The sequence below is a fragment of the Orcinus orca genome, chromosome 6, assembly GCF_937001465.1.
Source record: "Orcinus orca chromosome 6, mOrcOrc1.1, whole genome shotgun sequence".
In the NCBI taxonomy this organism is placed as follows: Eukaryota; Metazoa; Chordata; class Mammalia; order Artiodactyla; family Delphinidae; genus Orcinus; species Orcinus orca.
In genome coordinates, this window is record NC_064564.1 from 106,776,092 (window position 1) to 106,788,717 (window position 12,626).

The 12,626-nt window shown below is 49.4% G+C and overlaps 1 protein-coding gene across 8 annotated transcripts in view; it reads right to left on the minus strand.

Annotated features, from left to right (window-relative positions):
- The window catches only part of CDK5RAP2 (CDK5 regulatory subunit associated protein 2), a 178,167-nt gene that overhangs the window by 61,064 nt on the left and 104,477 nt on the right, over positions 1–12,626 (minus strand). For all 8 annotated transcript variants that reach the window (XM_033427340.2, XM_033427339.2, XM_033427335.2 and 5 more), the window contains 2 exons: positions 10,341–10,436; positions 8,323–8,510 (listed from right to left, as the gene is read on the minus strand). In XM_033427340.2, the coding sequence (XP_033283231.1) occupies positions 8,323–8,510; positions 10,341–10,436 (284 nt within the window). The remainder of the gene's footprint in view (positions 1–8,322; positions 8,511–10,340; positions 10,437–12,626) is intronic.

Sequence of the window (12,626 nt, forward strand, 5' to 3'; positions counted from 1 at the left end):
TTTGGCGCAGGTGCACAGCAAGTGAGGGGGGCACACAGCTACCTGGACGCAGGCTGGGCTTCGGAAGAGCAAACAGAGTCATAAGGTATGCATGACGATTGCAAGGTCCGCCCACCCCCCTGGGCCCATCCCTACATCCAGGGGCAAGTATGGCTTTGGATGAATCTAGCCAACCTGGCAGATCCATGAGCCACCTGGTCCATCAGGGTGCACAGTCGGTGCTCAGCAAGGGTATCGAATGAAGGGATGCTGGGAACTGCTCTGGATAAAAAGAGCAGTGGCTTTGAAATCAGACAAAATGGCTTCAGATTCTAACTCTGTGATTCTTGGAAAGCAAGGTGAGTTTTCCGCCACAGGACGCTGTGAGGATTAAACGAGAGCATGTATGGGTAGCAGATGCTTCTCACGCCCCTTTGCCACATGGCCTGGGCCTCCCTGGGATTTCAGCTGCAACTGCGTTGACAGCTCTTGCAGACAGTCCCTCCGCCAGCGCCCACAGCATCTCTCTGCTGCCTTGGGCCCTTTCCCAGAGCTCTCTGAGCCGGCCAGCAGGGCAGCGGGCAAGTGCGGACCCATTTATAGCTCCAGGGGAAACCCTAACCAGTGGAGGAAGAGAGCTGTTGGGTGAATGTCCCAGTCTCCCGTCCTTCAGAGGGCCAGCACTGACGCAGGGTCTACACCGTCCCTCAGAGGGTGGCTGGCAGGGCGGAGGCCCAGCTGCCCACAGTCGCAACCAGATCATAAGGCAGCCTTCCTGGCTTTGCCTCCATCCCTACCTTAGTCTCCCTCATCCCTCCTTCCTTCTGCCTGGAGTCACATCCCAAATAAACCACTTGTACCCAAGTGGTTACCTCAGGCTCTGCTTTCCCAGGAACTCAAACTAAGCCAACATGTAGAAGACTCTGGAGCGGCTCCAGAAGAATCCCTCGTGAGTGTGTTTCTTAGGCCAGACACTATAGTGGGCGCTGGGGCTGCAGAAGAGCCTGGGGGCCTGGTGTTAGAGGCAGTTGTGTAAACAAGTCACTACTCCACAGGCTAAAAAGAGAAACACAGGCGCCGTGGAAGTCTGGGAAGCTACGGGCAAGCATCCCAGGGTGTCCAGACTGGGGGTGGCAGGAAGAACGCCAAAAAAGGGCCTCTAGAGTTGATGAGAGGTTAGCTGGGGGAAGGGAAATGGAACCTTCTAAGCATGGAAAACAATATGAACGGAGTCAAGACACACTGTGGAGAGCAGGGAGGTGAGGCTGGAAGGTGAGGCAGGGAGACCTCAGCCATGTTAAGGAAGGGAGAGCCACTGGGAGGCTCTGTGTGACGGAATGCATGGCCACACACGTGCCGTGTGTAGAGAATGAATGGAGGGATTTCCCGTCAGGACAGTGGCGAGAGTACACTCAAGAGCCCCTGCCATCTGCTCTAAACATACGTAAATGACAGCAAAACAGACAAGACAAAAAAATGGTTAAGGTGCACTACAGGACTCAGAATCAAATAAGATGTATCCAAAGGTCAGAAACAGAGGAGGAGACCCACTGCCATGATAAAGAGGGCATCCGCAGAAAGCGGAAATTTAACTCCCATGGTTGGAAGAAGACCCACGCAAATTTCATGCCCCTAAAGTAAGACCTAGAGAGACAAGTCAAGGCAACTTCAAAAGCACCGCACAGGGAGGAGCAAGGGTGGCGGGCGCAGCGGGGCTCCTGACACAAACCACTGCTGCAAACAAAATCCACTGTTATGAAAGACAGCAATCGGACAGAGGAGAGAGTTCACACTCGAGGAAATAAAAACAATAAAGCAATCTGAAGAAGACTTAAAATAAGTACGTGTCAATCATCTAAAAAATAAAGGAGAAAAAGAGACTCATAAAAATGAGAGGAAGTTATAAAACTGAGACAGAAAATTATAAAAAAGAAGACTGGAGCGGGGGCAAGCACTGAGGGAGGGCCAGCTGGAAAGCTGTTGCTATCTTCTGGGAAAAAGAAGATGTGGTCCGGGGGGGGGGCGGGGAGTCAGGAGAGAGACGGGGAGAGAAGAGGCCCTCATCAGTGCTAGATCCTTCTCCTCTCTGCAGTTTCTCTTGCCTGCATTACTTCAAAAAACCTTGTCAGAGACCGGAACGACGGACTGCCCTAACATACCTTGGCCTCCCCTTCCTCTGTATCTTTGTTCCCACCGGAAGTGACAGGTGCCCTCATGTTGTCTTCCCACTGAGCCCTCTAAGAGCAGGGATGAAGCCTTAACTCTTACCTGGATTCCTAACGTCCAGCTCTGGGGCAGAATCGATTTAAGTCAACTTAAACAGCTACAGCACACTGAAACAGGGGAAAAACTCAAAGTATGAAAAACAAAATTAAAACGTGTGGTACACGTTTCACTTCTAATATGGGATCATCTAAATTACACAAACCATCTTAAAATTTAGTAAACCCAGAGTTCAAAACAATATTTCTGGTATTTCAAGCATGTTAAACTAAATTTTCCTTTCCTCTCCTTCCCTTAATACAGATTGAAAATAGTAACAGTTGCTACTGAGCTAGCCAAAGGAGGACCATTACTCACCACCAAACAACACACAATAAAATCCAGGAGAAAAGACTTACAAATGGGTAGTAAAAGGTGGTGAAAGAGGCCATTATAGGGCTTCCCCGGTGGCGCAGTGGTTGAGAGTCCGCCTGCCGATGCAGGGGACACGGGTTCGTGCCCCGGTCCAGGAAGATCCCACATGCCGCAGAGCGGCTGGGCCCGTGAGCCATGGCCGCTGAGCCTGCGCTCCACAACGGGAGAGGCCACAGCAGTGAGAGGCCCGCGTACCGCAAAAAAAAAAAAAAAAAAGAGGCCATTATAATATACTAAAGTGGCAGAGCTGCTAACATTTCAAGTGTTACTCTGCTAGAAATCTGAACAGCAGATTCATTAAGCTATCGCCATAATCAGGACCTTTTTAATGGTTCAGTCCGAGGGTCCTGTCAGAGGCCCAAACGTTGTTTATATAACCTGAGCATCTTTGCCACATAGAAGGCATAAGGGGAAAGGAACTGACATTTACTAAGCACTTAACGGTGTGCCAGGTCCCTTAAATACACTAAATAGCTTTAGTCCTCACAGTAAGACCGAGATGGGGGCTGTTACTGACCCCATGTCACAGATGAAGAACACAGGCTCGTGAAGGTTCAAGATCTTCCAGCAAAGTGGCAGAGCGAAGACTGCAGACGCAGACCTTTCTGACTCCAAAGAAGCACTGCATTCTTTCTAGTTTTCTAAACTTAAACCTTCTGCTATGATGCTGAGCTTCTAATAGTCTGCACATTCATTCAAATATTCATTGAGCTTCTCCCATTTGTCACGTAAGGCGGTGGAAATGCATGGTGAAAAAGAATCATGGCGCTGACGTTTCATTGAGGAGACAGACATCCATACAGACACGGCTAACTGAATAAGACAGTGCAAGGCAAGGAGAAGTACAAGGAAGGAGGGACGAGAAGGAGGGGAGGAGGGCGGCAGTCCTGAGACAAAGTGTAGAAGCAGGGATTCTTGTTAGACAAAGTGGTCAGGAAAGGCCTCTCCACAGAGCTGAGACACCACCACATCCCGGGAAAAGTGTGTGCCAGGTAGCGGGAACTGCTACTGCAAAGGCTCTGAGGTGAGAACAAGCCTGGATGACGGAGGAACAGAAAGGTGAGTGTGAACAAGAGAGGTAGCTGATAGAGACACAGAAACAGGCAGAGGCCAGGCCAAGGAGCTCTGATCTTACTCTAAAGGTAACAGAAAGCCAGTGGAAAGCTTTAAGCACAGAAGAAACATAATCTCATCTAAGTTTTTGAAAGCTGGCTCTGGCTCCTCTGTGGAGAATGGCTACAGAGAGGCAAAAACGGAAGCAGGGAGACAATCTAGAAGGCTGTGCTTTTGGAGTCCAGGCACGAGATGTGACAGCTTGGACTAAGCTGGACTAACAGGGAAGCCGTAGAGACGTGAGTGGGTGGATTAGGGATACATTTTCCAGGTGGAACAACAGGACTTACTGATAGTTATGAGGATTGTGGAAGCTACACTTCCGGCCACAGCAGTGCTATTAAGTGACTCGTGGAAGAACAGCAGAGAAGCACATTAGAACAGGGGTTGGGTTTTAAACCAATTAGAGGGACTTCCCTGGTGGCGCAGTGGTTAAGAATCCGCCTGTCAACGCAGGGGACACAGGTTTGATCCTTGGTCCAGGAAGATCCCACATGCCGCGGAGCAACTAAGCCTGTGCGCCACAACTACTGAGCCTGCGCTCTAGAGCCCACGAACCACAACTACTGAGCCCGCGTGCCTAGAGCCCTGCTCCACAACAAGAGAAGCCACCGCAATGAGAAGCCCGCACACCATGACGAAGAGTAGCCCAACTAGAGGAAGCCCTCGTGCAGCAACGAAGACCCAATGCAGCGAAAAATAAAGAAATCAATACATTTGTTTAAATTAAAAATTAAAAAAATAAAAGAAAATAAACCGATTAGAGTTGAAAGCGCCTGTCAGACACACAGGAGGAGACAGCAAGTAGGCAGCTGACCGTGTGATCTGAAGGGGGGAGTCTGGGCCGTGGGTATGAATTTGGAAGTCACACAGCATACTCTGCAGCCGTGGAGAAAGGAGGTACAGAGAGAGAAAGGGAGCTAGAACGGAGCTCCGGGACACTCCAACATCCAGCGTCCAGCATCCGGCAGAGGAAGAGGAGCCAGCACAGGAGACTGAGGAGGAGAGGCCAGTGAGGGAGAAGGAAAATAGAGAGGGGAGCTGTGAACAGAGGCCGGAGAGCGTGACCACCGCTGCGGGAGAGCGGACACTGGCCACTGGATTCACAACTTGCAAACTGGAGTTGACCTTGATAAGTGAAGCAAAGGGTATGGAAGCACTTGGACTGAGATGAAGAGGCCTAGGTAACCCCTCACCTGTCCCATCCAACCCTGCTTTCAGACCTGGGCTTGGTCAGCTACTCGTGCTACAGGCGTCCTCGGGAGGGGTCACACTTTGTATTGATCGTCACTCGTTTCAAAATGGGCGCTCAGCACCGCCCAGCAGCTTCTCTTCTCCCCTCCCCAGCTGACGACCTTGCCCTGCTCAGGGGAGGGGAGCACGGAGGAAGCAACCGCGAGTGCCCATCCGGAGGGACCTGCATGTGCCCAGGCTCTGAAACGAGATGAAAGGGGTCTCGTTCCAGGGACTGGAAGGACTGTGCTCCAGGGCAAAGCCCAGAAAGCAAGCCGGGGACGGTGTGAGCAGAGCCGAAGGAGGGGGTCGCCAGATCACACGGGGCCCGGCAGGCTGCGCTAAGGATTCTGGTCCCAAGAAAAATGGAGCGTCTCCGAGCGGTCCTAAGTAGAGGAGTGACTTCACTGCATTTTAAGTAACCGCTCTGGATACAGTACGGAAAACAGCCTGGAAGGGGGACGGATGGCTGCAGGGGACTAGTTAGAAGGCAACTGCAGGGATGCCGGAGAAGTGTGACGGAAGCGAGGAGTGGAGAGGAGGAGACAGGGATGGGAGGAGCGCATCTGGGAGGTGAAGGGTCAGGACTTGGGTTTGGGAGGTGAAGGAAAGGGGAGGATCGAGGAGGACCCGGGTTTCTGTCTGAAGCCCACAGACCCAGTCCCTCCGTAACACAGGATCTGCCTGCAAGCACTCGCCGTGTCCTCTCCCCGCAGCCCGCACACCCGAGTCTCCTTGGGTCTTTCTCCGCTAACTTCTTCAGACCCCTCGCCAGCTCCACGCTCTGGTGGTCCCTTACCTGTCCCTTCACCATGCCCAGAAGAGCAGACCCAGGTTTTTCAGGAGAGTTAGCTTCTCTGCTTCTACTAGGTATGGCTCAAGAATGCAATACTAGCCTTGAAAAACAAAATCCCAAGGGCTCCCCCTTTAGACTTTTTCCAATGTCACACCTAAGTTTAGCTACAAAGACTGAAACACTTAGGTAATAAATCCTAAACCATGTCCTCTAGGGAATGGGGCAAACGAACCAGAAGCACGTGAAGGCAGGGTTGGGAACCACACACATGGTGAAGACCATGGGAGAGCAGGGCCAGCCAGCCGTCCTCCACGAGCTGACCCTTCACTCCAGCCCCAGTGGACGAGTGCTCGTCTTGGTCAAATGCAAGACAGCTAATCAGGCTAAGCTGCTTCCTTATTCCATCCCAGTGGATGGCTAAGTTGAATCAGATTTACTCCTGGGGCCCAGCTACTCTGCTAGCCCGTTAGGCCCCAGCGTGGACGGCTAGAGGGTGGCAGAGCTCAGAGGCCTAAGTCTCAGGCCTAAGCCTATCGCATTCCACACCAGGATATCAGACATGGGCTCCGTGATGAACACAGAGGCCTGAATCACGGGCTGGCCGACGTATCTTGCATGTGGTATGAATCTTACCTGAGGGTAACGGGGAAAGGGTAGGAGTAACTGGCCAGGCACATTTTAAGCAGTAATATCACCAAAGCCCCACTTAATACCAACCTGGATCCCTATGGACACACATTATCTCATTTCATTCTCACAAGATCCCTACAGGGTCGCTAAGTATCATCACCCCCCACTTTACAGGTGAGGAAACCAAGATGGGGAGATAAGTCCCAAGGTCCAAACGGTACAGCTGGACCGGAGCACAGGTCTGTCTGACTCTAATACCCTGCTTTTTGGGGGGATCAAAACACCGAACTCCTGGAGAGACTATCTGGGCAGAAAATTAGTGTTTCCCTGGCCAATGAGAATCCTAGTTACCCAAGCGGTCTTTTTAAAAGACCACAGCTGGGCCTTCAGGAGGGCCCTCGGAGCCGTGAACCTGCCGTCCTGGGGCTCAGCGGTGCACCAGGAAAGGCAGCTGCACAGAAAGCAGGATCAGAGCGGCAGACGCCGGCCAGCATTTAAGAAGCCTTTTCTAACACTAGAGCTGGCCCACGATGGCCCGGAAGCTGATGGAACAGACGCCTACAAGGGAACAGGTAACTGAATGGCTGATGTCCCAAGCTTGCCTGCGGAGTGTCGGCGCGTAAAGCGCTTTCTTTAAAACTGTAATGAAGTCTAAATTTTCAAAAATCAGGAGACTGAGCATACAAATTTGGGGCTTCTACTGAAAGACTGGAAGCTCTGAGGCCACGGGCTGGCATGACAACAATGATTTGGGGCTGAAAAGCTCCTCCCTGCCAGGAGGGAGCATGTGGGCCCCAATTCCCTGCACTCCCACCAGTCCATTGTTACTTTCCCAGGTCACATCACCCAAGTGCATTCCTAGGCGGTCCTCAGAGAGAGCGAGGTGCACCTTTTAACTCTTAACACAGGAGCCCCTGATGCCGAGGAAATCCTCCATTTCTCAAGTGTCATTATGGTCACCCAACTCCCTGTGATAATATACCAGAACAGCCACTGGGCGTGTCCCCCTAGCATGAGGACTCATGCTAGAAAAATGTTAAGCAGATGTCAGGGGCTGGGGAGGGTGGCCTCCCGGAGCTCACAGAACACTACCGTCCTTTTTCAGCTGAAAAAATGTGTACGAGGCTGAGCCCACCAAGGACATGAGAACCGCTAGGCTCCTGCCAGCCGTCCTGGGTGGTGGTACCAGCTCCCTTTCTCTGTCTGTGCTGGAGGAGAATGAAAGGTTTCACTGAACACACGCCACATGCCAGCCATTCTCCTTGAACAGCATTTTTTCCACTCCTCACAGCAACCCCAAGAAGTGGTCAGAGAAACGGAGGCACTGAGAGAGGAAGGCAAGCACAGCTCCCTCTGGCTCCAAAGCCCAGAGCAGCTGCTAGTGGCCTGGAAAGACTGGGAAAGAAGGGAAATCTGCTCCTGAAGGACTAATTTGAAAAATACAAATGTACTGAATATTTCTCCCTTTTCGTTTTAAGGAAAACACCCTGTAGTGTCTCCTCACATAGGAAAGACTCCCGGCAGATATAATGAGAAGGGAATTGTAGTTCGAGCTCAACATGAAACAGCAGAGTCACAAGTACAGGGGCAGTTTTTTAAGCTGTTGTAGAAAGCGGAAGGGATTTCAGGAGGGCTGATTCCTCGCTCTGACAGCCAGGCAGCCCTTTCCGGGCTCCCGGGAACAATCCTGAAGGAAGCTTTCTCTCTCCTCTTTACGCTGGCCTTGCATGCGGCTTCGCTGAACGCAGTCCCCTCGCAGCCAAGGAGCAGGCAGCCTAATTACTTAATTGCACCACTGGCAAGATTCCTTCCAAGCCATTTCGGGAGCTCTCCCAGGTAAATTACACAGCACCGCCATCTAAATCCATTTAGCAAAATGAGTTTGTTCTCCCCTCAAACCAGAGACAACTGCAGTGCCTGGGTCCCATGTCTACCTGGATTCCAGTAACCGTATGGCCTTCTCGCTGAAGAGAGGGGCGAGCAGGCTCAGGAGCTCGCCTTCTTCCAAACTCTGGTCTCCGGGGCAGCCGGATTTGTGGGCTCCGTCGGAGTCTAAAATATTGGAATCTGTGTGCCTTAAATATCCATTTTTGCAGCCCCCTTTGGAATTGACCTCCATAATCTGCAAATCAAAGTATGTGGTCAGATAATGGACTACGAAGGAGGGGAAGGGGGTTACGTGGAAAAGAGAGAGAGGATGGAGGCAAACAGTGATGAGTGAGGGCAAGCAGACCCGAGAGAAAATGAAAGGGGAGAGGGAGGGTGCACGCGGTCCACACACGCTCATCTGAGGGCACGGAGATGTTTACATCACTTCCTCTCACCCTCAGTTTCCTTATCCGTAACTAGGCACAGGAACGCCACCTCCCATGGCGGCTACGAGAACAAAATGAGATGGCTGGCCCACTTAAGTTCCTGGCGCAGTGTCTTACCCGCTACAGCTGTGTTCCCGCAGCCCACGGCCTACTTCCTGTAAATTCTTTCTAAGAAGGGTCCGGAACATTGTTAACTGCCATTAACAATGCTTTGGACATTTATTATATGCTTCTTGCAATGTACCCTCCTCATTATATATCAGAAAGCAACCTCTTTACAGACACATCCTCATTACTGTGACTTTGATTTGTCTCATCAGGACGGTGGAGAGTTCCTAATTCCCATGGAGACGTGTTCTTCACAGATCCACCTTCTTGGGTCGCTGAAGGTCCCAGAGGAGTGGTACCAAGGAAACATCTAGTTAAAGCCTGTGCTGGGCATGTCTTGAGGTGCTGCAATTAGCATTCTTTCTCTCGCTTTCCAAAGCTGTAAATTTCTTCTATCAGTCTATAAATAACTCCTCTTGACTTCATTACTGCTGGTGATATACACACTGGCCATTACACCCCTCTCTCCACATGTGTAAAATGATTAAGATTTTTAAACGGAAGACAAGACCCACACAGATGAGCTGCCATTTATAGGGTCTTGTTTGCCACCAATCTAGTCATTAAATCCACCTAAATAAGCAACCTCCACCGAAGGAAAAGTCTAGAATATAATAATAAAAAGAGCAATTGCTACCACTTACTGAGCACTTAGTACGTACCTTCTCTTTAAATATCACAACAATTCTAACCAGGAAGCGGTGTTATTATCTTCATTGATGGGGAAACTCGGACTTGGGGGTTAAGCAAGGGTTAACGCAAGGTCACAGAGATCGTGACCAAGACTCAAAATCAGACCTGATTCCGGAGCCCCCACTTTTAACTGCTTTGCTGTCCAAAGAGATCATGAGAATGATCTCTCACTCAAGACTCCACGAACCTGAACACCCTGAAGGCCACAAACGCCCAATCTGCAGCCTCCTGTCTCCCACCACATCCCAGTCTTTACGGTTCTTTCAACCCTGGAGAATATCTGCTCCAAATGTTCAGCCTCAGTGTGCCTGGAGTGAAATTCTCAACACCGCCCAGATGACACTAAGCTGGGTTTCAGATCAGGAGACTGCAGACGGACCCAGAGGAGGAAAGTCTGGTTCTATCGGTGGCTCCTTACACTACACACAGATGATCTGGGAGTTCACAGCAGTCCAGAGACAAGGGCTCTGGTCCCAACTCTGTCACTGCCTTACTCTGAGCCCCAGATACACCATCCCCCCTCCTAGGCCTCAGTTTCCAATGCGTAAAATGAACGCGTTGGGTCAGAGCTCTGAAGAGCTGCCCAGGCCCAGTGTCCAATGCCTGCGACTCTCCTGCAACAGCCTTGTTTTTATTTGCAACTATATGTTTGTTTTCCTGGTTCATGACTGGCTCTACCACCCCGTCTGTAACTTCCAGAAAGGAAGAGGCCTCCTCTCTTTGCTCCCCGCTGGCACACGGCAGGCACTCCACACAGATGGAAGGAACAGAAAACCCGTCGGACTCGTTCCAGACTGGAGGCGGGCTTGGGCACAGAGAGGGGCAGATGTTCCTACCTTGTTCCTCTGCTCCAGACGCTCGCCACTCAGCAGATTATTCTTGTCATCCTCTCCAATTCTGCTTGAGTCCTCGTCCTCCTTGCTAGCCAGAAGCTACATGGAGCATGGAATGGTGTGAAAATGCAACCCAAAAATGAGTGCAGCATGAATATGTATGAATAAGTCGGTGATGTCTTTTTTAAAAGATGCAGAACAAAAAACAAACCAAAAAAAGAGGCAGAGACAAATGCCAAAGCCATGAAATAAAAATTAGCCGAAGTCAGAGCTGCTAGTTCTGGCAAATCACACACAGCTGCCTGGGATCATGCATAATTTAAGGACAAATTCCCCAAGAAATAAGTAAAGCCATTTCCCCCTGCCCTTGCATGGCCTTCCTGAGCTGCTGGAAATTGACTGTGCTGTCCGCTGCGCTGCTCCCATCCCTGCCATTGCTGAATTCACTTTCAGATTATATAAAAGTAACAAGATTTTGGAAAACAGCTATTGATGGAATTGAAACTATCAAATAGCGAGAAAGCAGTAAATGAAATTTACGGTGTGTCCAATTTATGCATCCCTTCTATTTAGCCCAGGGGATAAACCTCTTTTTGTACTGTCACACATCTGAGATGGGCAGTCTCAGCCACACTGCCATTTTGCTGACAAAAAAGTCCTCATCGCTAATGAGTAGAGTATCCAGCTTCCCCGACAATAACTTTATGCTTTTGAAAATGAAAGAGAGTTATTTCTAAAGACTGCGTAAATCCCTAATGCTCTGAAGAAGTGTAAACCCCAGAGCTTCTGCAGTTTGCATTCTACAGAACAGACAGTTCAGTGTTCTCAACAGGGCCAGATCTCAGCTCTCTGGAAGAGGGAAAATTCTAGGCACGAGACACCCGGATTAACCAAATAAAAAGTGAGAGGGAAGGTAGCCAACGCTGTTTCAAAAACTGTACCAAACCGCATCTCACCAATGAAGTAGTGACCGCTGCACCACAGCGTTAAAACATGAGCTGAGTCCCAGCCGCCTGCTGGGCATGTTGTACATACGACGTATCTAAGGTTCTATCTCCATACCGTGATTTCATGAATTCCCACATTTAGTCAATCACCCCATAATTTTCCCAGCCCAAGTTAAACTTTTCTGATCTTCCTTCTAAAAGAAACCCTTTTTTGGAAGAAGAAAAACAAAACAAAGCAAACTGACTTCACAAAGTCTTTTACAGAAAACTTCCCAGGATCAGAATACATTCAACCCAACCATCCTAATCAGGATCAAAGAGGACTGATGAGTCTACAAATCTTACTACACTATCAAGCATTCAATACGCTAAACATGTGTAAGTGTACTTCCTAAGGCGTAAAAGTTTCTGAATATGGATGAGGAACTTCTCTCCCTCTGTTGGTTTCTTCCCTCATTATTAAAACATGCTCAAGTTACCAACTAGGTCAATCAAATTTGTCGGTGGGAGTATAAAATGTTAAACTACTTTAGAAGAAGTCCTGGCAATTTCTTATAAAGCTAATAACCCTATGACCCAGGAATTCCCCTCCTAGGTATTCATCAAGAGAAATGAAAACATATGTCCACATAAAGATTTGTATATAGGGCTCCCCTGGTGGCGCAGTGGTTGAGAGTCCGCCTGCTGATGCAGAGGACATGGGTTCGTGCCCCAGTCCAGGAAGATCCCACATGCTGCGGAGCAGCTGGGCCCGTGAGCCATGGCCGCTGAGCCTGCGCGTCCGGAGCCTGTGCTCCGCGACGGGAAAGGCCACAACAGTGAGAGGCCTGCGTACCGCAAAAAAAAAAAAAAAAAGATTTGTATATGAATGTTCACATCAGCTTTTATCATAATAACCAAAACCTGAAATAATCCAAATGTACATCAATAGCAGAACGAACAAAGAAATTAGAATATATGTATACAATGGAATACTACTTAGCAATAAAAAGGAACAAATTATTCATTCACGTAACAGCATGGATGAATCTCAAAAACACGCTGAGTGAAGGCAGCTTTACACAGAAGAGAAGATGCTTTATGATTCCGTTTCTATGAAAGTCTAGTACAGGCAAAACTAATGGTGGAAGAAAATGAGAAGAGCGGCTGGAGCAGGGGCGAGTGGGAATCGACTAGAAGGGACACGAGGGATCGTGATAGAAGTTTGGGTTACACAGGTACATACATTCGTAAAACTTAGCAAACAAAGACTTACGAATTCTATATTTCATCGTGTGTAAATTTAAACTTAAAAGAAAAAATAACTATAAACATATTGAAGGAAAAGATATACATGTTGAAG